This window comes from Falco biarmicus, chromosome Z (assembly GCF_023638135.1).
Source record: "Falco biarmicus isolate bFalBia1 chromosome Z, bFalBia1.pri, whole genome shotgun sequence".
In the NCBI taxonomy this organism is placed as follows: domain Eukaryota; kingdom Metazoa; phylum Chordata; class Aves; order Falconiformes; family Falconidae; genus Falco; species Falco biarmicus.
The window spans coordinates 58,910,798-58,934,012 of record NC_079311.1 but is presented as its reverse complement, the minus strand read 5'-3'; the positions used below and the strand labels follow the sequence as shown (position 1 = coordinate 58,934,012).

At 45.2% G+C, this 23,215-nt stretch overlaps 2 protein-coding genes across 3 annotated transcripts in view; one reads left to right on the top strand and one right to left on the bottom strand.

Annotated features, from left to right (window-relative positions):
• Positions 1–5,765, top strand: part of CERT1 (ceramide transporter 1) — an 81,660-nt gene extending 75,895 nt beyond the window's left edge. For both annotated transcript variants that reach the window (XM_056324251.1, XM_056324252.1), the window contains 2 exons: positions 447–583; positions 1,400–5,765. In XM_056324251.1, coding sequence (XP_056180226.1) covers positions 447–574 — 128 coding nt within the window. In that variant the 3' untranslated portion in view covers positions 575–583; positions 1,400–5,765. The remainder of the gene's footprint in view (positions 1–446; positions 584–1,399) is intronic.
• Positions 5,766–10,381: 4,616 nt separating this feature from the next.
• MED18 (mediator complex subunit 18) lies at positions 10,382–11,483 on the bottom strand. Its single transcript, XM_056324253.1, has 2 exons — positions 11,324–11,483; positions 10,382–11,082 (listed from the first exon to the last, which is right to left on the bottom strand). The coding sequence occupies exons 1-2, from the start codon at positions 11,394–11,396 to the stop codon at positions 10,529–10,531; spliced, it is 627 nt and encodes a 208-aa protein (XP_056180228.1). The 5' UTR covers positions 11,397–11,483; the 3' UTR covers positions 10,382–10,528.
• Positions 11,484–23,215: the final 11,732 nt, after the last annotated feature.

The window sequence follows — 23,215 nt, the reverse complement described above, 5'->3', positions numbered from 1 at the left end:
AAAATACTTCCCCTGTGACTTGAAGCATAGTTGAGAATTCATTTGAATCTTAAGTGCTTTAAAAAATAGTTTGTAAGACAACAGCCATGTAGCAATTCCGCAGACAAATGCAGCAGTTACTGGAAAGTTAAGTTTGGCTTCTCTTTTCTTTGAAATAAGAAGTGACTTAAGTCTCGGTTTTCTGTTGTTTCTTGGAAGTACTTAAAGAATATCATCATCCATTTGGTATTCCCCAAAGACTCACAACACTCATGTTTAATGTTTTTTAAATAGTGGCATCATAGAATTGGACTAAGCTTAAGCTGTAAGGGCATATAAATATTTGGTGATCGTTATTCTTCCCTCTTAATTCAGGAAGAGTTGCAGGAATAACGAACTTGAATTTTCTTTTCTAGCCTTTAGTGGATTTGCTGTATTTCAGTGTCTGTCTTCCTGTCTACTTCTAGTGAACCCAGGAGGATGGGCACCAGCATCAGTGTTACGGGCAGTGGCAAAACGAGAATACCCAAAATTCTTGAAGCGTTTTACATCATACGTGCAAGAGAAAACAGCAGGAAAGCCTATTTTATTCTAGTATTAGCAGGTATACATTAATTTTTTCGTTCTTCATTCACTTGTGTAAATTTAAGGTCAAACAGAAGTATTCCATCTAGAAATGTTTTATGATTGGCATAAATTTGGTGCTTAGTTTAAAACATTCATTAATTCATGTGTATTACTAGATGAAAAATAAGGGCTCCACAAGTTACCAAGTATTAAGTTTTGTAGACTTTATTAGTTTATCTTATACGTTTTTGCACACGTCTTAATTTATGAAGAAGTATGAATAGATACTGTTCTTTCTCAGCTACCACAGGCATTTTACACTTGTTCTGAAAAGAACAGTGAAGTCTCTCTGGAGCCTTGTGATGTTTTAATATCTTAAATTCTTATAATTGCATATTTGATAGAATATTTTGATGGTCAAAGTATTTTTTTCTGATTCTTGTTAGTGTGGACTCTTGCTGCGTACTTCATTATGTGTAACTGGTATCAAACCATCAAATTCCATGTGGTAATTCTAGTATTACAGCATGATCTGAAAGTAAGTTTTTAATTGCTGCTTCTAGGCATGAGATAAGCTACCTCTATTTTTGGATTCTGTTTATTATGTCAGACTCCAAAAGTCTTACTTATTTGATCCCTCTGTAACAGGTAGCCCTGCAACGATTCACATTTTTCACTGTATATTGTTGGAGACCTAGTGTAGGTGAACCATTAAAAACATGGCCGTCACGAGCAAACAGTTCATTTGTGACCATAGCAGTGCTGATAGTATTTAAGGTGTTCAACAAGTTCTTGTTTTCCTCTTAGTGTTCAAACTTTTCAGTGCTGTATTTTTGTCTTTGCTTACCTGCAGCAATCCAAACAAGACTGGGTGAGCATTCCACGTTGGAGAAGTGACCATGCATAGAGCACTCCATGCTGGAACAAAGGATCTACAGTCTCTCTATGGCCCAAGTTCTAGGCTTTCTATACTGAAGTGTTGCAACACCGTGGGGCTGAATATTTAACACTAGCTCTCTCCTGCTACCTTTTCTTGCTGAATCAGTGTGTAATTATAAATACATGTATTGATAACATGTATATGGCTCTATTTTTATTTGCTTGCTTTAAAAGAACATGTACAACTTTGAATCAGCAACGTGAGTTACTGCTTTAATTTTAAACAAGTTGCAGAATTTCAGTCAGCCTTCCTAAGATATTCGCGCGGTTCTTGTGCATGTCTAAAAAGCACAAAAGACAAATGCACATATAGCATACTGTATGTGCTTTATATGCACAAAAATCTAGTGGTATTTTGGGGAGGATGAGGGGAGGGACTTCAGTAAAGCCCAGGTGACTTATTGGTAGGTTTTGTTTTGCTTTGTATAATCCCAGTTCACTGCTGCTGGTTTCTATAATGAATCATCTTGTTACATAAAATGTCACTTAATACCTGAGGGCTGTCAATATCCTTACGACTTTGCCTTTTCTATTGTCTTACTCCTATGACGATCTCTAGTTCTGAAGGAGTAAGAGTGTGAAAAGCTTTATTTTTTCCAGATATATCTATATTTCTATTGTATTTTTTAGTTCTGTAATATGTGCTACAGAATTTTTGTTATTAAACATGATCCAGAAATACCTAGGAAGGTTCTGTATGAGAGGGCAAGAGACTCCTGAAAGCTAGAAGTCATCTGTCCATGCTGTATGTGGACTGCTTTCTTGCATGATATCCAGGGCTTTCCCAAAACTGTGAGAAGGTACACTATAGTAATTATTGAAGTAATATGAACTACATAAGGCAACATTCCCAGTCTAGAATGAGGATGAGTACATTATTTTCAGATCCTGCATGTGTTTTCCTCATCTTGATAAAGCCATGATATGAGGTTTATGTAGAAAGTTACTTGCCTCTTGATCAAAAACCTGTCAGAGCTATAAAAATGCATAGTCCTTATTGGAAAAGTTCCCTTTAGTTGCTGTGAGGATTTGAATGTCAGATATTTGCCTGCCTTTGATTCTGGAGATGCTCATTAGGAAAGGACTGTGGCAGACTGGTACTGGCTTTGAGGTCTTTTGTCCATGTCCCATAGCTGGAAACCCTTCAGAGATTGCTCAGTGTTTGACTAACCTGTGCTATCTCAAGAGAAGTTTGAGACATGTCTTTTTCAAAAGAAAGCCGAAAGTCTTATTTGATATAGTATGGTAGGTGCCTGAAAATAAATATAGTAACTCAGTGAAGATTTGGTAAATGATTAAATGTGATCTGCGCAGTGTTGAAAGACTTCAGTCTGTTCATCTTCTCTGTAGAGGTGAAATCATGCATAATACATGCATGCAGATTTCATGCTCCATATAACTCTTCCCTTTTTATTTGCCTTTCTCTATAATGGTGTGCATGGAATATGCCTTATTACAGAGTTACTCTGTTAATTCGAACATGTAGAAAAGTGCCTATATGGTAATGCTAGTAAGGCAAATAAGATGAAAATATGTACATGTTTACTCTATCACCAGTGAGCATTTTATATAGAGATGTTAAAAAAAAAAATCTTATACCTCAGATGTACTTCATCTTTTTACAATCAACCAAGCAATGGTACATTCCGCCATAGCCACTGATGGGAACTTTAAAAAAAAAAAATGAAATCCAAAATAGAAAGAAATTAACTCCTTATTTGCCATTTCTGGTAACTGTTGGAACACAGGCAAGTTTATTAATATAATTGGATAGCTTTATTCTATGAAGGTATGGAAAGTTTACAAAGCAGTATATAAATTTATATCATTAGTTGCATTTGCACTAAATGTGATGTACTTTTGTGATTTATTCTGTAAATAAAATTACACTACAGATACCATTTGTAAAGAATAGTGTTTACTTTTAGATAAAGGCACTGGTACTTCACTACAGCTAGCCCTGCCCCATCAATGTTGAGAGGCTTCTTTAAGAATATGGAAGGAGTTGCAAGATACAGAAATGGGTATTAATTGACCTCTTTATAAAAAAAATGAAGAAAAAAAAAGACACTTCTCTGTAGGACTCTCAGATTGTCTGTGTGTAACTAGCCATTAGATTCTTCTGGAAGGGATCTTGCTATTATGGTTTTAAGACATTCGACCTGTCTCTCTTTTTGCCCATCACTCCAGTCACTGCTCTGTATCTGTGTGCTCTGAGTTCACTTTTTCCTGTTAATGGCTCAGTAGTATTTATACAGCTATGGTGGTCTTGGCAGAAGCAGCTCCTGACTCTAGACTGGATGTCTTTAGAAGCTGAACCAGTCTGAAGGGCTGAGAACGCAACAATCATCTCCATTAGATACCATTCTCTAAATATCTGTAGCCATTTGGATGCTGCCAAACTAGATCTGAAGGAAATGACTTGATGGAACTTGTATTAGGAATGAGGATGAGACTGTCATTGTTCTCCTGTCTGAGAACCTGAACATTCTTATTTTGACAAATTTATCTGTGAAAAATGTGATGCACTTTGGGGGGGGGGGGGGGGAAATTACCTTTTATTTAATCGGGCTGAGCTAGCTTATCTGAAGTTGTGCAGATTCTCTTTAATCAGATTGTCCACCTGTATTTTTGTCAAATTGTACAGATAACACTGTATTTGAATTGCCACTGTTCATCTACAGACTTAAAACATGAGTCATATTTTTGAGTACCTTGATTGTGTAGACTGTAACTGTTCTATAATAGCTTTATGATTCTAATGATGTTTCAAAAATTGAAAGAAGTTGGTTCTTCCATGTTACAATCACAAATCTAAAACAGTATTTAAAAGTTGAAAGTATTAAAAAAAATTAAGAAAAATCCTGGTTTGTAGTTACTATCAACTTTCAGTGCTTTAGAGAAACTTACTTAAAACATTATACTTCACACATGATCTAAAAGTTGTTTATAATCTACATTATACTGTATGGAAAACATTTAACAGGAAAGCAGTTTGCTTTTATCACTGAGGTTACAGAGATGAAAAATTGAATGCCACATTAGTTTATATATAGAAAACAACATTTTGAGGCATGTTAAAAAAAATTTCCTGTACAATATAGTCTTAATATAGAGCACTTACAAAGTATTTCAGCTCTTGTCTTCGTTTGTACAGAATGAACGTCGTCATCGAAGTTTCTGTGTGAAGAAGAGAGGTCCAAGACTGAGGAGTGCCAGAGGATAAACATGTGGCTTTTCCTGAAATACGAAGAATTTTTAAAAACAGAGATGAGCTTCTGTAGAGGAAGCTTTTTTTAATAGCTGAAATAGCTGGTGCCTAAGGTATCAACAGCAATCCTACCTTTATTTGTTATGGAGGGATTTCTATTTTTTGTGTAGTAATGAATAAAGCTGTAGAAACCTTACAAGTATGCAAGACTAGAGGAACAATTTGAAATAACATGGAGGCATCACTTGCGCAAAAAGAAGACTTACCAAAAGCTTAGTTGCACCGGGCCTCTGGTAATGTATTGCATCAAGTAACATAGTCCTGAGCCAAGACTTGCCCTGGAAGAATTCAGCTATTTTAGCTGGCACAAAGAAATCCCCCAAAATAAAATAAAAATAGTCACATGCTTGAACCATAAGTTATGTGTGTAATTTTAAAAAAATACATATTTTCCAGTAAGGAGAGATTTTGCTCTTCTGTAGCTGTCTGTGTAACTACAGTGTAATGTGACCCTAGATGCAGTGAAGGGTAAGTAATTAGAGTTATGCCACGTAATTTGCCAGTGTGTATTACGAATGGTATCACTATCCTTATCTTTAGTCTCCACCTGTAAAAGCCAAGTTTCATAGTAGGAGAGAAGTGTATTTCGTTAGGTGAAGGAAGAGGATACACTTTCAGGCCACTAATGCTCAAAGTATCCATTTTAATTCAGCTCTAACCACAGATGCAGTAAGCTTTTTTCCTTGCATGTGGATAACTGGCTAGCTGAAAAGGGTCACATAGACCTAGTCCAGCTGGCTGGACAAAAATGCACATCGCTCTCAGCCTATCTGAAGTAAAGCAAAATACACTGTCTTTGGCTGTCCTTGTTACACAGTAACAGGAAGATTTCGGTGGGAAAAGAATGTTGCAGGTGGGAACAGGTAACTACAGAAGAGAAACTAGGGGCGGGCTTGGTATTTAGGCAACTAACCAATAATGAGCTTAACTTTTGTCATATGTATGAGCTAATTATAACAAGGCATAAAAGGTGACTGTAAGGGACAATAAACGAAGTCTGCTGATCACTCATATTGAGTGACTGTGTCTTCCCTCCGTCGCGACAAATGGCGCCCGAACAGGGACCCTAGAGAGGGCTGAACCTGCGAGCCACGGTTCGACGGAGTTTCGGGTACCGGTGCTGAAAGCAGCGCAGGAGGCGGAAGGGCACAGTCCCCGCGCCCGCGGGCACCTACAGAGGGTCCCGCCGGCCACGCGTCGCCGAAGTCTCGCAAAGGCTGCAACGGCGCTGACGAAGGCATGGAGGGACAAGCGACGTACGATTCGCTCATATGCTTTTTAGAAAAGCGGAGCGTTCGGGACATAGATTGTAACAAGGCATTACCCGGGTTATTAGCGTATGGGACAGCGTCCGGGACCCCCGCGGCAGCGGCGAGCGGCGGCGCGGCCCGGCAGGCCCCGTCCCGGCCGCGGTTTCTCTCCGAGGCGGCACCATCCCCCCCCCCCTCCGATCGGCGCCACGGCGGTGCAAGCGGCCAAGCGAGCTGACATCTGGCTGCCCCCAGAGGTCAATCGGGTCCTTTATATTCGGAACCTGCCGTATAAAATCACAGCGGAGGAAATGTATGATACATTTGGGAAATACGGACCTATTCGACAAATCAGAGTTGGAAACTCTCCTGAAACAAGAGGAACGGCTTAAGCTTCTCAAGGAAAAATACGGACTTGATTACAAACCCACCAAAAACAAACAAACAAACAAACAAACAAACAAACAAAAAGTGCTTCAGATGTCACCTAGAAGAAATGGGTTTCTGCTTTGAACTAGCAAACATCTCTGTGTTTAAAAAGAAGCCTTTTTGCCTCGATGGAGGTAATTTATTCTGTATTCTGTCTTTACGCTGTATTCTGAATGTGGAAATTGGTTGGGACTAGGAGGCTGGCTTAAAGGCATTTTGCAAACGGGATTATTATTTTTGATCATTACTGTAATAATAGTTTTTTGATCAAAACCAGCCAAAATTATTTGTAAGCATTAGGCATATCTGGAAGAGAATGCCTTTATTTGAATCAGCAGTTAAGGTGTAGTTTAGTCTGATGCTGTGGTTTTATCTGCTTCTGGTGAATTTTTGAAGTGATGAAATCAGAGATACTAAGAGTTATGAGGTAATAAGGTAATAATCTAAGTAAGGGTGCTGTCTTTTATGCCTACAAGTGCAATATGCTTTTATGTAGCAGAGAGAAACTTTGACAGTAATGTTGCGTGAGCGAGATGTGCATGTGACAACTTGGGAAAAGGGATATCACAACTGGAGTGCAACAGTGTTTCTATGTCTGGCAGAGTGAAATCTTTCAAGACCCGAGTTCAGACAGTCTAAAATAAATTGTTAGTATTCAGAAAACCCATCTTAAGCCTCTTTTGCTTACATAGTGTTATGGAAGTCAACTGCTATTGTAGAGAATTAATGATTTTTTAATACATATTAACAAATACTACTATTTTAACTTGAGGCAGTTGAGTGAGAAATACGTGTAGCATGTGAGGGAATGTCAGCGTAAATCGCACTTACATTAAGACTGCATTTTTAATCACTGTACTCGTTAAGATTCGATGATGCCATAAGGCTAAGGCCTTTTATCACAGATCGGTTCTGAACTAAAAGGTGTGTGCACATGTAGATATGCACATTTGTGTTATTTTCCTTAATTGGCTACAAAATAATATAATTAGGTTGGGGACTAGATCTTGGGAATTTGTCTATTATACTTCTGTTTGTTAAGGAGCGTGCATAACACACAGCACCCATGTAGGCTTGGCTTGTGGCATAGCTGTCAAATTTAGCATAGGCATTCAGACAGATAAGCAACGTACTCTTCTTGTGTGTATCACCCACAAGCCATTATGGCTTAGTGTGTAAATCTGTATGTAACTATTGAAAAATCCACTTATGAATGTATATAGCTTAGAACTAATTTCCCCCTTTGTTAATTCTTTGATATCAATGAGGTATTCTTCAGAAAATGTATGGACTGGTTGGTTGCATAAGGGCAGTTGTTATTTGGACAGAAAATTGTTAATGGTCAGGGATTTTCCACTAAAATATTTGCAAATATTCCTAGTCAAACATCAGTTTGGTTTCTTTTTGGGTTTTGAGCTTGCATTAGTCCATGTTCAGAACTTTAAAATTACCTTTGAATTTTTTAAACTTTTTATATCACTGGAACAGAAAGAGCATCTAAATTAAATCTTCAAGCTAACTTTATTTTTCAAGTATTTCAGGAATTATACTTCTGAACTGAGATTTTATAAGTTGGCTGTGTATTTTCCTGTGTTAAAACTCTGTTATTGAAAATGGTCAACCAAGCCTATGTCGCCCAAAATAAAAACAGGGGAATTGTGGATAACTGGCTAGCTGAAAAAGTTCACATAGACCTAGTCCAGCTGGCTGGACAAAAATGCACATCGCTCTCAGCTTATCTGAAGTAAAGCAAAATACACTGTCTTTGGCTGTCCTTGTTACACAGTAACAGGAAGATTTTGGTGGGAAAAGAATGTTGCAGGTGGGAACAGGTAACTACAGAAGAGAAACTAGGGGCGGGCTTGGTATTTAGGCAACTAACCAATAATGAGCTTAACTTTTGTCATATGTATGAGCTAATTATAACAAGGCATAAAAGGTGACTGTAAGGGACAATAAACGAAGTCTGCTGATCACTCATATTGAGTGACTGTGCCTTCCCTCCGTCGTGACACTTGCACACCTGTCTCATCTATGCATAGACTACAGCTAGACTTAGGAAGGCTGGTAATGTGGGCTGCTGCAATTTTGAAGGTTTAAACTAATCCTCTGTGAAAAGAACTATTTCAAGTGGTCATTTTTATTTTTGATAACTTCAATGAAGCAATAGTCAGACATACTGTCATCTGAAGTCTCATTGTGTTTGAGCTGGTGTGCCTGAAATCCCATGTGGGATTTTCCTGTCTTATCACCGCTATACTAGTATCAATGTTCTGTGATTTGTTTGCCCCTCCACTTAGAAAGAAACTTGGAAGGTAAATTACCTTGTGAGTTCCTTTCAGATGCAGTGGGAAGGACCTATGTGCTTAAGTGTTTTCTGTGTGTTCAAGGTACCTGAAAGTACCTACTGCTTGGAAAAGCTGGCATGCAACGTTCAACTTTTCTGATCCATTGGATTTCTCTCTAAATTTTGTGTCACAAGAAACAAGTCATGGATTGTGGAATTCTGTGGCAAGTGTCCAGTCTTGCAGTGGCAGGATATGACAACAGCCCTAAGGATTCCCACCTGCAGGGGTGGGACTGCAACTGAATCACGGAGCAACTCAGCACGCTCAGCTCTCAGGTACAGGCAGAGCTTTGGGCCCTGCTCATCGCCCCTGGCCCCGGGAAGTTATGCCCTGTGACAGCATACTAATAAATTACAGACTCAGAGGACCAGGGTAGTGTGCTGTCTGATGAGGGCAAGTCATGCCCGAGTATGAAAAGAATTGTAGGTGTGTCCATAAGCCTCCAGAAAATGTTTCCAATCTAGACAATGGGCAGTCACCCTTGTACCTCTTGGAAATCATTGTGATGCATCCAACATAAAGCACTGGCTGGAGAACACTGTTAAGTACTCTTGTTGTCCCCACACCCCCTATGCAGAGCCTGCATCAGTGGAACACTTGAGACACTGCACTCCGGCAGCACTAAGCCACTTGTCATGGCTTATCTCTTGCAAGCTCTGCCTTGAAAATGGAGCTGTTAACATAAAAGGCTTTTTTTGAAGTTTTTTGTGGGAGTGGTCTTGGCCCTTAGTTCTCATCTAGAGTTGTGTGGTGCTAAAGGGTGGCAATGTCTCTGACAAGGGTTTGGTAGGTTTTAGTAATGGGTAAAATAGTTGTGGTCTGTGAGAAATTTAAATAAGCTGCTTTGTTGTTTTTCTCAACCTTATTTTGTTTGAACTGTATTTGAAAACTCAAAACCAATTCAATTATCACTGAAATACAGAGAGGGTAACTAACCATCCTACTAATCAAGACAGGTGCTAAACAAATCTGTGCCGATTTTCAATACTGCTGTCAGGCGTGAGAAGTCAAACCCATGTAATTCACTGCTTTCTCATGACCTGACTGCCATACCCAATGTAAGTGAAAAAGATGGAACAGCGTTAAAAGCTTTGAAGGCTTTTGCAGTTCTAATGTTGCTGAATGGTTTGCCAACTCCAGCTTTGGTTCTATCAGACACTGTTTCATTCTGAAGTATCTTAAGCCCTAGCTGTTCTGTAACATGCAACTGCTTTACTATTCTGTTGTAAATGTGTAGACGTTCTTGTGCAGTTCCTGGGTTTATGCCTGTATCAAACAACACCTCCTGCATTAAAGGATACTCAATTTTATAAAGTTAATACAAAGGAAAAAATTTGGATGACTAGGTAGGATACATGAATTGTGCTTTAAAAAAAAAAAAGGCAAGCAGCACCAGGATGTGGGTACACATTAGGATGAATTCCAGTGTCTGATGGTTTTGGATTGTTAGGTAATATGCTTTCTAATGTGTATCTCCCCAACAGGAGAAGGAAAATGACCATTGTGAGCATTTACTGATGTTTTGAATGGTATTTATGCATCTCCCTTTTGTTCACATCCACAAGTGAAGGAAAAAAGCACTCTGTAATTGCAACTGCTAAAACTGATACACAGTCCTTTATTCCCTTCTTCCTACTTTAATTTGCCCTCAGGAGGCTTTCTAGAAAAATTAGTTAGTTTTTTTTTCCTAGAGTGTTCCCTCTTTAGGAACACTTAATAAAACCAATGCCTTCCCAGCTTTTTAATCACATAAGCCTTTTGGGGTCAATTTTTTCCAGGTGCACGAGAGGCTTCAGTTGCTCAGCAAAGTTCCTCATGTCATCAGAAACAATGTCCTGTCCTGCTGGCGCTACCACGTTTAGCTCCACCAGGTAGGAGAGGGAGAGTGGCTCAATGCTCTCCGTGTTCCCTGGCATTAGGATGCGGAAGATCTTGTACACCATGATCTTCATGATGCCCTTGCGGAACACGTGCCCTTTGGCCATGAACTCATGGTCCATGCGGAAGCCCATCTCCACCAGGAAGTCTGTCAGGTTGTCCGAAGTAGCAATGTCTACGCAGTTGCGCACCAGCGCGTGGCGATTCTTGTCACCTATTTCTGGCTGGCCCAGGTAGCGCAGGTGCCAGGGCATCCCGCTTTTGTCCATGGCCCGCCTCGCCCGCAGCACGAAGGGGCTGGCCTGCTGCCCCTTCAGCAGGAACACCATCTCGTGGTCCAGAAAGGTCTCCGGCTCCATGTTGTCGCACAGGCCGCGCAGGCGGTGCAGCAGGCTCTCCAGGCTCTGGTCCAGGATGCTCCCTGCAGCGGGCAGTGGCAGCAGCTCCGTCACCCGCTCCCCGCCCGCCCGCGTGGAGCCTTCCCCGCAGCGCAGGCCGCCGCAACCCCGCCCGCCCGCGCCGCCTCCCCCCCGCGCCCCCCCTCAGACCCAGCTCCCGAGGCTGCCCCCCGGCCGAGGCGGCGGCGGCAGGCAGGCCCGCGGCCGCCGGGCGCTCTGCGGAGCGGCGGACGGGAGCTGCCGGCCGGCCGGGCCGCCGCTTACCTTGGAGCAGGTACTCCATCATGTTGATGGTGCCGCCCGTGATGGGCATCATGGTGACGGGGGGCGCCTCCATGGTGCAGGCCGCGCCGTGCCGACCCGACTGCCGCGCCCGGGGCAGGCGGCGGAGGGAGGGGCGATGGGGCGGCCGGGGCGGCAGCGCCACCTCACGGCTCGGCGGTTCGCGCGGGCTGGGGACGGACGGCGGGGCGGGGGCGGGCGGGATGCGCGGCCCGCACCATGGAGGCGCCTCCTCTTACCGCGGGGACCTCGGGGACGGCGGACGGGACCGGCCGGGCGGTGTCACCGCTGCTTCAGCCCAGCCGTGGGTGGGGGGCGGCCTGCCCGGGCGGCGGGGGCCGACCCCTCGTCAGTGGGAGCCGCAGCGCCGCGCCGCCCCTCAGGCTGCCTGCGCAGCGGAAGGTGGACGCGGGAAACCGCCTGCGGCCCTTCTCGGAGCGGCGCCGGTGCGAGCGCGGCTGAGGGCGCCGGCCCGCGGGAGGGCGCGGCAGCAGGGCGGGGGCCGTCGGGGCCGCCCGCGGCAGAACGAACAGTTACCGGCGCGAAAGGGAGCGGTGGCCCGGCCCCGCCCGTCGGCCTCTCCTCGGGACGCGGCGTTTTGCACCGTTTCTAGACAGAGAAGCCTCCGTTTTCAAGAAGTGGCAGAAATGCCCCGTATATATCGTTTAAATTTGTCCTGCCGATCCCAAAACTAGAGTTATATTGTGGTTTTTTTAATAGCAGTTTTTATAACAGGACTTCATGCTGCACGGAACATAAACCCTGTCATACCCTTACCAGTATCACCACACAGTGGTGGTGCCCCCCACCACGCCCAAACAAATGATAAAAATATTAGCACAAGCCAACCACTGCAAGTGTGACACGGTGTAAGCATGCTCTCCCAGGGCGGTGACAATTCCCCTCAGCCCGGACAGCAGGGCTGCTGGTTGAACCGGGGCGCGCCCAGGGACCCGGCTGCTGCTGGGCCGCACAGGCATCGTGCCTTGCCTCCCCCATGGCGCTTAACAGGCCTGCGTTGACATTAAAGGAAGAAAATAGTCAACAAAAGGCTTGGGTAATGGTTTGAAAGCTTCCTTGCACTTCTAAGTGATGCGAGGTCTTTGTGAGGGGTTCCTGTGAGGGCTTCCTCTGAGGGGTCCCTGCGAGGGGTCCCGGCGAGGGGTCCCTGCGAGGAAGTCTGCCCAGCCTCTGCCGCAGGGCCCGACCCAGCCCCTCGGCTGCAGCACGCTGAGGAAAATGTGCCTAAGTAAGAGCGAAACAGCACCGAGACAACGAGGTGTGAGGGCAAGAAATGTGAGGAAGGGCCCTGGGAGCACGGAGGGCAGGGAAGGAGGCAGCTGCAGGCGTGGGATTGCCCTGCAGCCCCCGGAGGGGGGGCCTGTTCATCCCGAGGGACTGCAGCCCACGGGTGGCACTCATGCTGGGGAGAAGCATGAGCAGGAAGGAGCGGCAGAGAGGAGCTGCCATGAACTGAACAGAGCCCCCATCCCTGGCACCACCCAGAGGGGGCAGAGGAGGTGGGTGATGCGAGAAAATATAGTGAAAAACCTACAACTCTGCAGGCTGGAGTTGCATAGATAACAGGAACCATCAACAAGCAGGCAGGAGCCTCACTGGCTGCGAGAGAAGGTCTGGAGCTTGGCCCGCTCAGCACTTCAGAAGGGACAGTTAGTACAGATGCAGATGAGCTCCACAAGAATGTAAATCAGTAGCCTTCTGACAAGGATGTGCTAATTGCTAAAAGAAAAACTACTGTAGTGATAAGACTCAAGGACACTAGGATAAAATAATTGTGGTAGTGGGAGATCAGGACCTCCTACTCAAATGCCCCCCCCCCAAGAGAGTGAATCCCTCACACACCCATCTGCCACTTGGGGAGCATGCCCAGTAAATTTAAAATGAACTGTACCTTTAAATTGAAGCAAGAAAGCAACTAACCAATAATCAGTTAGTAGGTGTAGACTTTGGGCTGAACTAACCAACTTCACTGTATAAATATGTATTGTGAGTATGACTAGGTGTGCAAGTTAGGAGGAGCAATCCCCCTTGCGTCTGGTGCTGCAATAAACATACCTGCTTTATAACATCCTGAGTTATACAGTTTAATTCCACACAAAAAACAGGTTTTGTCTGGTGTACAGGTCAGCTTCGGTTAGTGTGGTCATAATGTGGTGAGAATGAAAGAATATATGCTGAGAGCTAGGAAAAGTAAAAATGTCTACAAAATGCACTTTAGTGTTCCACAAGGGATGGTTTCTGAGGTTTGCTTGTTTCTATGGTGGATAACCTTCTGCCTAGCCGAGGTGCACAGCAGCGTCACCACAAATGCTGTCCAAGAAGTGGAACCGTTCACCCAGTGTGCAAGAGCCAGTCAACACGCAGGGTTGATGTGTTTCTTTACTACAGATTTGTGTAAAGCTGGGGGCTAAGTGGTATTCCACAAAGCAAGCCCAAAGCCCAGGAGACCAGGAAAGGTATTCGTATAGCCCAGTTACGCATGTGTATTTTCCAAACTCTGCCTAAAAGATGCGTGGCAGTTTTCTATTGGTCTACAAATTTATTGCTTCCATTTAAAGTTGCAGTGTATTCTTAACTTACCACATATGTCTGGGGCTCGGGTGGGGAGTCTTTAGTCCCAAATTCAGTGGGTGACTGTGACCTAGCCCCCATCTCCCCCCACACACACACACCACACACCCTGCTGCCTTTACCTTTCCCCTAGTTACAGGCTCTTCTGCTGACTTCTTTGTTGCAACTGATACGGAGAAATAATGTGAAATGGGGACACTGGACATCGATTGTGATTGTATATGTCTGCTCAAGGAATGTGGGTATGGTGACTGGTCATGGGTGCGGTGTCTGGTCACATAGCCACACAGCTCTGAGGGGACACCTACCCTGCTTCCTCTGACAAAGGGGCTATTTATAAAAAGGATGGGAAAAGGATGAGAGACATTCCAATGTTATCTAGAGGGAGGGAGTGCTAAGGCTTCTTGCTGGAGAAGATGGGATGGTCACAGGGACCTGAATCACCTACAAGCCTGCAAGACCACCACATTCCAGGCAAAGGACTGATAAGCTAATTAACATAGGAAGCGAGAGTAAGTGGGTTTAGGTAACGCATATGTATAGGCGTTAATTGAATATTCATTTGTTTTATTGCATAAATGTGAGATGGTTCATCACTTCGGGCATGCGTGCTTGTGGAGGAGCGATCCCCCGTGCATCTGTGTGCAATAAACATACCTACTTTATAACTTTCGAGTTATAGAGTCTAATTCCGCACGTCAGTTTGGCGAGCCAGGCAGGAGGATTTCTGCTCGGCCGAGGGACCAGCTGCGGAGCGGACTCTCCCAGGCGCGCCCCGGGAGATCTCCTCGGAGGAGCCTCCTCTTCTCAGCTGTTCCCCCAGGAGCAGAAGAGAAACCCCTGGATCCACGGGTAAAACGGTATGTTTAGTAACAGGGCGGCTGGCGAGACGCGCGGAGACGTCCGGCGCGCAGCGTAGTCCCCAGGCGGAAAGGTACCTTGGGAGGGGGTTTGCTGACCGAGGGGTGGCCGCTAGCGATCCTGAGGGCAGATCGAGCAAACCCGAGGTTACTGCCAGATCCTAAAAGCCCAGAGGCCTCGCTACGAAAAGCGGGGGGCGCGACGGAATAAGGCGGAATCTCACAGGAACAAGTTAAGAGGGACCTCACAGCAAAAGTAAAAGGGAAACTTTTGCGTCGGGGAAAAAAAAAAAAAAAAAAAAAGAAAACATGGGAGTAACAAAATCTTAAATACTTCATAAAGATTTGGGAAGCTAAAAACTTTCTTTAGGTTGTCTTAAGATTTGGGGAATTCCTAGAACGTAACAACTGAAATAGCGCTCTGTGTCTTGTTCTATGTGTTGTCTTGTTACATGTGTTACATGTTCAAACTTGGAGTTATGAAATGTATGTTGAAAAAAAAATATTCTGGTAATTCTAGGCAAATAGCTGAAAACTTAACTCTGCTTAAGGCCAGAAAAGAATTAGAATCTGTTTTTTGGCAATTGTTCATTGAAATGCGTACTTTGTGTGATAACGCGAACTGTCAGCGTTACTAGGGCTGTATGTAAGCGCACGGTACCGTGTAACGTACTGCCTGTGTGACTGCGGGCTGCCCGGAGAGTGTGACATGTGTGGGTGTCACTGCAAAGCGAGTGGGGAGTCCCCATCTGCCTGTCCGTGTTCCCCGCGAGGGGCCGGCCAGAGAGGGACGGAGCGATTGAAAAATCAATTTATGAAGTGTTGGAATGCATAATTAGAAATTAGAGAGGGAGACTGTGGACAAAACATTAGAGCTAACATCATTTGGAAAAAGCACGAATTAACCTCTGCCCTTAGTGTCGTAGGTGCTGTCTGTATACTCGAACAAAGGGTGGCAAGTGTCTAAAATATATTATCTCCTTTCAAAAAAAAAAAAAAATAGACCAAGAAATAAGGCTAAATAACTAATACATTGTAGACAAATATGTCAGACTTACTAAGAAGATGGGGGGCAAACCGAGCCAAGAAATAAATACCAAAATTCCCCTGGGATGTATTTTGAAGCATTGGAAAGAATTTGGCGGAATTCCCGGAGGAAATTTGAACAAAAAAGACATTTTTAAAATATTGTCGGAATTGGTGGCCTTTGTATACATTAGGCGATGGTGAAAGATGGCCACCTGAAGGAAGTCTTGTATTACAACACAATTTTACAGCTTATGTGTTTCTTCGTAGAGAACAGAAGTGGGATGAAATAACGTGTGCAGATATGTTTATGTGGCAGAAAGAGTGCGGGATTAACATCACCTGATCTTTGAGTATGGTTCCAGAAAAGGATAGGGAAAAAAAACCTGAGACCTAAACTAGAAAGATGTTCTTGTTGAAATTTTTGTGTTAAAAACCTCAGGTTGTGGTTCCTTCTGTGGAGCAACCAGAATGAAACACGTTGTAAGATAAAAACTTGTACTAATGTATGTAAAACCTGAGGCGGGGTGTGTGTGTGTGTGAGACCTTGTGAAAGTGTTAAGAGTATTGGAGTAAGTTTGTACAAACCCCCGTACCCGCTCGAAGGTGCGGCTGAGTCCGCTGGACGCATGGCAGGGTGTTTGCTGTTTGCCTGCGGAGGCTGATCGGTAAGCACACAGACTTAAAGCAACAAGGAGCAGATTTGCATTCAGGGTCAGAAAGAGTTAAACCAGAAGTGCTGTTGCAGAGGCAGGCTTGTGTAACCTGCGGAGCAGGAACAGCATCTCCTGCCCGAACCCTTCTGCTGGTGAGGAGGAGGGGGTTGCTGTTGCTGACAGTTGAGCAGAAGGACCTGACAATGTCACCCCAAGTGCTGCAGCATTTGCAGCACAACAGGACCGGTAACGGCCCCTTTAGGGCAGGCAGTGGGTCTGAGGAGAGTAAAGGTGAATCTCTGATGGGAAATTTAGATGTTTGAAAGTTGGTTATGAAAGGCTTGTCAGGATGATCTAATAGGACTAGATAAAGGTTCGAGTTACTAGGTAAGCGTGATATAGAAAAGTTGATAGAAGGAACAGGGAACGTGTACAGAAGGTAAGAGAAGAGCTGGGTCGTGCTAAACTGGTAGAGGAGACGAGGCAGAGACAGGAGGAATGTCAGGCAGAAGTGAAAGAGTGAACCCCTCTCCTATGGGATCGGATCAGTGTGCATATTGTAGGGAAAGCGGACACTGGAAGTGAGATTGCCCTAAGCTAAAGAACCAGCAAGGGGCTCTAGTGAACTAGGGACTAGGAAAAATGAGGTGGAATTTTAGTGAATACAGAAACAACTTATTTGTTAAACTTCAGTAAAAAAAAATAAAATTAATAATTTGTTACAGTTGTGGGAGCTGCTGGCCACCAGGAAAACATCCTGAAACCTTTAAAGTACAAACTAAGAAAACAATAAGAATGCCAAATTCACCAAAATCTTTGTTGGGATGAGATTTATTAGAACATCTAGACGTTTAAAGGAGAAATGAAACTAAAAGTTAAAAATGATCAAGTAATTGAAATAATGAGCTTATCTTTAATTAAACAGAAAAGAGGGAAAGAGGACCTCCCTGAAGTAAAAGAAATTTTTAACCAGGTGTATCTGAAAATAAATACCAGGAAAGGTGAAAAATGCTTTACCTGTTACAGTAAAAATGATAAGGGGGAGGCTTGCCCAGTTCAGATAAAACAGTATCCCTTGGTCAGCAGGGCTGTGGGGGATATTGGCAGAAAAGCTGAAATAAAATACACTCTGTAGTAGTTCTACTAATGTAAATCTGTGTTTTGCCATGGCAGTGACTTGTTATGAGTTGCGCAGATGAAACTCTGCATTGACAACGAAGTACAAGGAATAAGGTTGGTCAGGTGCCTCCTACCACAGTCAAGGGCAAGACTGGGTTGGCCTCTGTGTTTGCCACCAAGAAGAATCTTGAGCTCCGCTGTTGGCTGCAACCCAGTAGGTGTTGAGCGGTGGGGACATATGCCATGCCAGACCTTGATGTGAGGAATGGCCACCGCTGGTATAAGAGGGTCATCCAGGAAGGAAGAAACTCCCAAGAAAAGGGGGGTACCAATATTTATTAGTTATGTCTGGTATGTTTTCAGGTTGGCCAAAAACCTTTCCTTGTTGAACAAATAAAGCAAGAGAGGTAACGAAGGGATTGTTAAATGCAATTATCCCCCGCTTTGGGGTTCCGGCAACAATCTCTTCCAATAGAGACTCACACTTTTGTGCCAAAATAGTACAACAAGTGAGTACAGTATTGGGAATAGATTGGCAATTACATACTCCTCATTACTTCAGTGTTCTGTTTGGTGCTGTCGAACAATGATCAGAGAGCATAATGATCAGAGAGCATAATGATAGTTTTTAGAACAGGGGGATTGAATAATGAGCTACGTACAACGAGTGATGAATGGTATACTACTTTTTTAGAAAATGATGTGCTTATATATAATTATCCAAAGTTGGGAGGTGTTCAAGGACCCTTATTGTCAACATGATGAACACACCAAGACCCTTAGTGTCAGCGCCACGGATGTACTAGACACAAGGTCCTTGGATTCGTTACCTTTATAAGGGCCATCTGGTCCTAAGTTTCTGTTGTGTATATAACGCTACCTAAACAAGGAATTTGAATCATGCTCATTAGTCTATCGAGGAACAGAGTCTGTGCAGAAACAAGAAGGCAAAAAAGGTTCACTGGAGGAAGACTCCTGATCGACCCCCAGATGACCACTCCTCAAGGACATTGCGCAGGAGTGAAATATGTAAATGAATTCCTGGAATTGTAATGAATATGTAAATGATTCCCTGATGGAAACCATAATTGGTGGGATACTCTCTTTGGCTGGTCACCTTCTGCAACAGGAATTCTTAACGCTATGGTACACCCCATTGTGATCTTATTGATCAGTTTAGGAATTTCCTTAATACTAACCATTATGTTATGTTTGTGGGTTTGGAGAATGTTTAAAAGGGTAACACTTATGTATGATGCTTTATATCATTCGGGAAGGCTGCTTAAGTAAAAGAATTTACTTAGTTTGATAGAAAAGGGGGGATTGATATGGAGAAATAGTGCGAAATAGGGACAATGGACATCGATTGTGATTGTATATGTCTGCTCAAGGAATGTGGGTATGGTGACTGGTCATGGGTGCGGTGTCTGGTCACATAGCCACACAGCTCTGAGGGGACGCCTCTAACAAAGGGGCTATTTATAAAAAGGATGGGAAAAGGATGAGAGACATTCCAATGTTATCTAGAGGGAGGGAGTGCTAAGGCTTCTTGCTGGAGAAGATGGGATGGTCACAGGGACCTGAATCACCTACAAGCCTGCAAGACCACCACATTCCAGGCAAAGGACTGATAAGCTAATTAACATAGGAAGCGAGAGTAAGTGGGTTTAGGTAACGCATATGTATAGGCGTTAATTGAATATTCATTTGTTTTATTGCATAAATGTGAGATGGTTCATCACTTTGGGCATGCGCGCTTGTGGAGGAGCGATCCCCCGTGCATCTGTGTGCAATAAACATACCTACTTTATAACTTTCGAGTTTAGAGTTTAATTCCGTACGTCACAACTGACTGGCTGTTGGCACCCTGGGGTGGGATGTTCCCCTAACCAGCCTTGTGTTTCTGCTTCAAGTGCACAGTCATTAAGACAAAGTCACAGAGATACAACTAACCTGACTTCACCAACAGAAGATAATAATTTCATGTTGACCACAATAACATAACAGAGATGGAATGCATAGCTAGACATCAAAAATGCCTAAAAAAAGGTAAGAGGATGTCTACTTTCCTGTTTTGAAAAGCACTTTCTTTTCAATTCCCTGGTTGCAGCTACCCCAAGTAGCCCCATAGTCTGAGGAGCTATGCAATAGCGCAATGCAGGAAACAGATCTTACCGCAGACTGAGCAAACCCCCTGTAGGACTAGACAAAATAGGTGAGCCAAAACACCCCACCCACCCCACCTCTGAACATCTCCAAATCCCCTCATCAGTCATGTAAAAGACAGCAACAATGCAGTCCTACAACTGCTGAGCTGCTTGTCAGTGTGGGCTTGGAGGCTCTATAGTACACCTCTATACCTTGAAAGTATCTTTAAAAGAACCTTTTTCTGCAGTTGTTGAAGATAAGACACAGCAGACACAAAAGACAATTGGTCAGACAGATGGAGGAGGTGGAGAGAAACAGAAATGGAAGGCAAACGCTATTTCCAGCCACCCAAGGTCTGTTCAACACCCTTTAAAACCTTTCTTATGCAACTGGCCAGTGTCTGGGAAACTGGATTCTTGTGTGGGGCCAGGCCTTTATCTCAGCTCTGTGTAAGAACATCTCCAGTGCACAGAGCAGAGCCCTCCCGGCAGAACTCCTGCAGAGAAACCTCTGGTGAACTGTCTGATCCAGACATGTGCACATACTGAAATAACACAGAACAGTAGGGAAGGTCAGTTAGGTATGTACTGGCTGTAAAGTTTTTTTCTGCCTTGTTAATAAAACTTGGATATTAATTTTTTTTTCACTCATCTCACAGGCTTTGGGTCTGAATCCCCCTTTTGTCACCTTTATGGATCAAAATGGCTTTCAGACGAAGCATACAGCACTCTCCATTCGCTGGTGGTGAATTATTAGCACAAAGCCTTCCACCCTACAGATCTGTGTGTGAGCTTGTTGAAATTATTTGCTCTGTTTGATTATGTAACAGATGATTTATATAATGAGTTAATTGCATAATTTACATTTTTAAAAGCTGTTGACAGAATTTCAAGGCTAGGATTACTCATTAAGTGATTTTCTATCTTAACAGGACATTGGGTTGCTCTTGGCCATTTCACCACAAGCAACGAATCGTTCATAGCTGAGGGACTGTGTTAAATAAAGTGACTACACAAGTTTACAGCACAAAGAGAGAAAAGACAATAAATTAATCCCCCTGGACTGAACATAAACGGGCAGTGAAGATGGGACAGGAGGTAATTTTTATTGTTTAACAGATTGCAAAAGGCCTAGGGTGCTGCGGAGATAAGGTTAGCTCCAGAAGCAGGCCTCCTGCCAGGGGCTGGTGCAACAAGGTGAGCCGGGGGCCAGTGGCGGTCTCTGGGCAGGGAGACAAGGCACAGAACTGTCAGCGCGAGGAGTTCCACCAGGCGCAGAGCATGGCGGTTGCCTTGAGTGTAAAGCAAGACGCATCTGCTGGGAGCATGAGCTTCCCCTGAGGCAACAGAGAGGATCTTCGAAGCAGAGAAGCTGTTGCTGTAACACAGACACTGCCTGAAGCCCGAACCATCCCCTCCTCGTTTCAGCTGGTGTTGCAGCGCAGTGTGAACCTTCCCTTAGCAAAGCCGAAGGGGGAGAGGGAAGCAGGCACGACCTCAAAAACGGTATGCCACATCCCAGAAAAGATGATGATGTATCTTCAAAGCACTGTGAGTAGTAAGATGTTGCGACGGAGGGAAGGCACAGTCACTCAATATGAGTGATCAGCAGACTTCGTTTATTGTGCCTTACAGTCACCTTTTATGCCTTGTTATAATTAGCTCATACATATGACAAAAGTTAAGCTCATTATTGGTTAGTTGCCTAAATACCAAGCCCGCCCCTAGTTTCTCTTCTGTAGTTACCTGTTCCCACCTGCAACATTCTTTTCCCACCGAAATCTTCCTGTTACTGTGTAACAAGGACAGCCAAAGACAGTGTATTTTGCTTTACTTCAGATAAGCTGAGAGCGATGTGCATTTTTGTCCAGCCAGCTGGACTAGGTCTATGTGACCCTTTTCAGCTAGCCAGTTACCCACAGTAAGAGACATCACTCCATGCCAGAAGGCCACTGAGAGGGGTGGAAGGACAGACCCTCTGCCACCACCTTTCTCAGAGCTGTGCTGTCAGAGCTCCATATGGAAGGTGGCAGTTTAACGTCCAGCGTCACTGCCATTTCAGCCAGGCCTCCGAGGTGCCTCACAGAGGATCACGGCAGGGGACAGTGGTGAGCTTTGTGCAAACCAGCAACACCGAGAAGCGTGGGCGCTGGGGGGATGGCGGGGCAGCCCCAGCCCTGCTCAGAGCAGGGAGTGTTGAGGGTGGCCATGGGGCAGCTGTGGCCGCAGGGGGGGCACCGTCCCCTTGATGTCCCAGAGAGCCGAGCTCCAGCAGCTGTCATCACCCCCCAGAAGAAACCTAGCCACTCATGGCTTCTGCTTGGCCAAAGGCCAGTGCCAGGAGGTGTGTGGTGACCCAGCCGGAGCTCCCATGTCAGCACACAGCTGCCCACGTCACGGGCCACTCGGCTGCCTGCGCCGGTCACTGCTGCTGGAGGGCAGCAGGGGTGACACCAGTGTGAGGGGTGACTGGGTGGCCGAGCTGCTCAGCCTGGTGGCAGAGCTGAAAGGGGAAGCAGAAAGGTTCAGGAGTATTAGGGACTGTGAGAGGGAGGCAGACCGGTGGAGACGCTCTACCATCGCTGAGACAAATGCACCGCAGGGACACGTCACCACGGGAAGCACGCGGGAGGGTCCCCTGCCTGCTCGCCTCCAGGCAGAAGGAAGGGCCCCGAGTGATCGGGAGGAATGGAAACAGGTCCCTGCTGGGGACAGCAGGCGAGTCACCGCTGGCCTGCTCCACCTTCCCAGGTGCCCCTGTACAGCAGGTGTGCGGCTCTGGAGCCTGAGGGTCAGGAAAGTGTCGACGTGGGCAAAAACTCGTCCGGGTTGGAGGAGCTGCCAACCCCACGCATGGTGACCAGCTCTGCTAGGAAGAACTGAAAGGTGGTTGTCATCGGCGACTCCACTCTGAGAGGAACAGAGGGGCCGTATGCCGGCCAGACCCAGCCCCTGGGCAGCCTGCTGCCTCCCTGGGGCTGGGTAAGGGACGTCACCAGGACACCCCCTGCCCGGTACGGCCCTCTGATCACTGCCCACTGCTGGGCTTCCAAGGGGCAGCGATGAACTCCAACGCCAAGAAGTCTGAGGGCGACGGAGAGAGACCTCGGGGCTGAGGGAGGGATCGGGAGCACAGGTGGTGCTTCCTTCTGTCCTGCCGGCCGCAGGGAGCGAGGGGCTGTGTCACCGCAAGGTCCCACAGATCAGCACTGGCTCTGGGCCTGGTGTCAATGGCCAGATCTCGGGGGGGCTGACGTGGGTCAGTTCACACGGCAGCAGGCCTGCTGGCCACAGCTGGGGTTCACCTGCCTCAGAGGGGGAAAAGGATCCCTGGTCAGGAGTTAGCAGGGCTCGTCGAGACAGCTTTAAACCCGACTCAAAGCGGGAAGGGAATAAACCCGAGCTCATCAGAGATGAGCCTGCGGGTGGGATGCCAGGCCTGGAGGTGAGATCGATGGCACAGCCGAAGTGCAT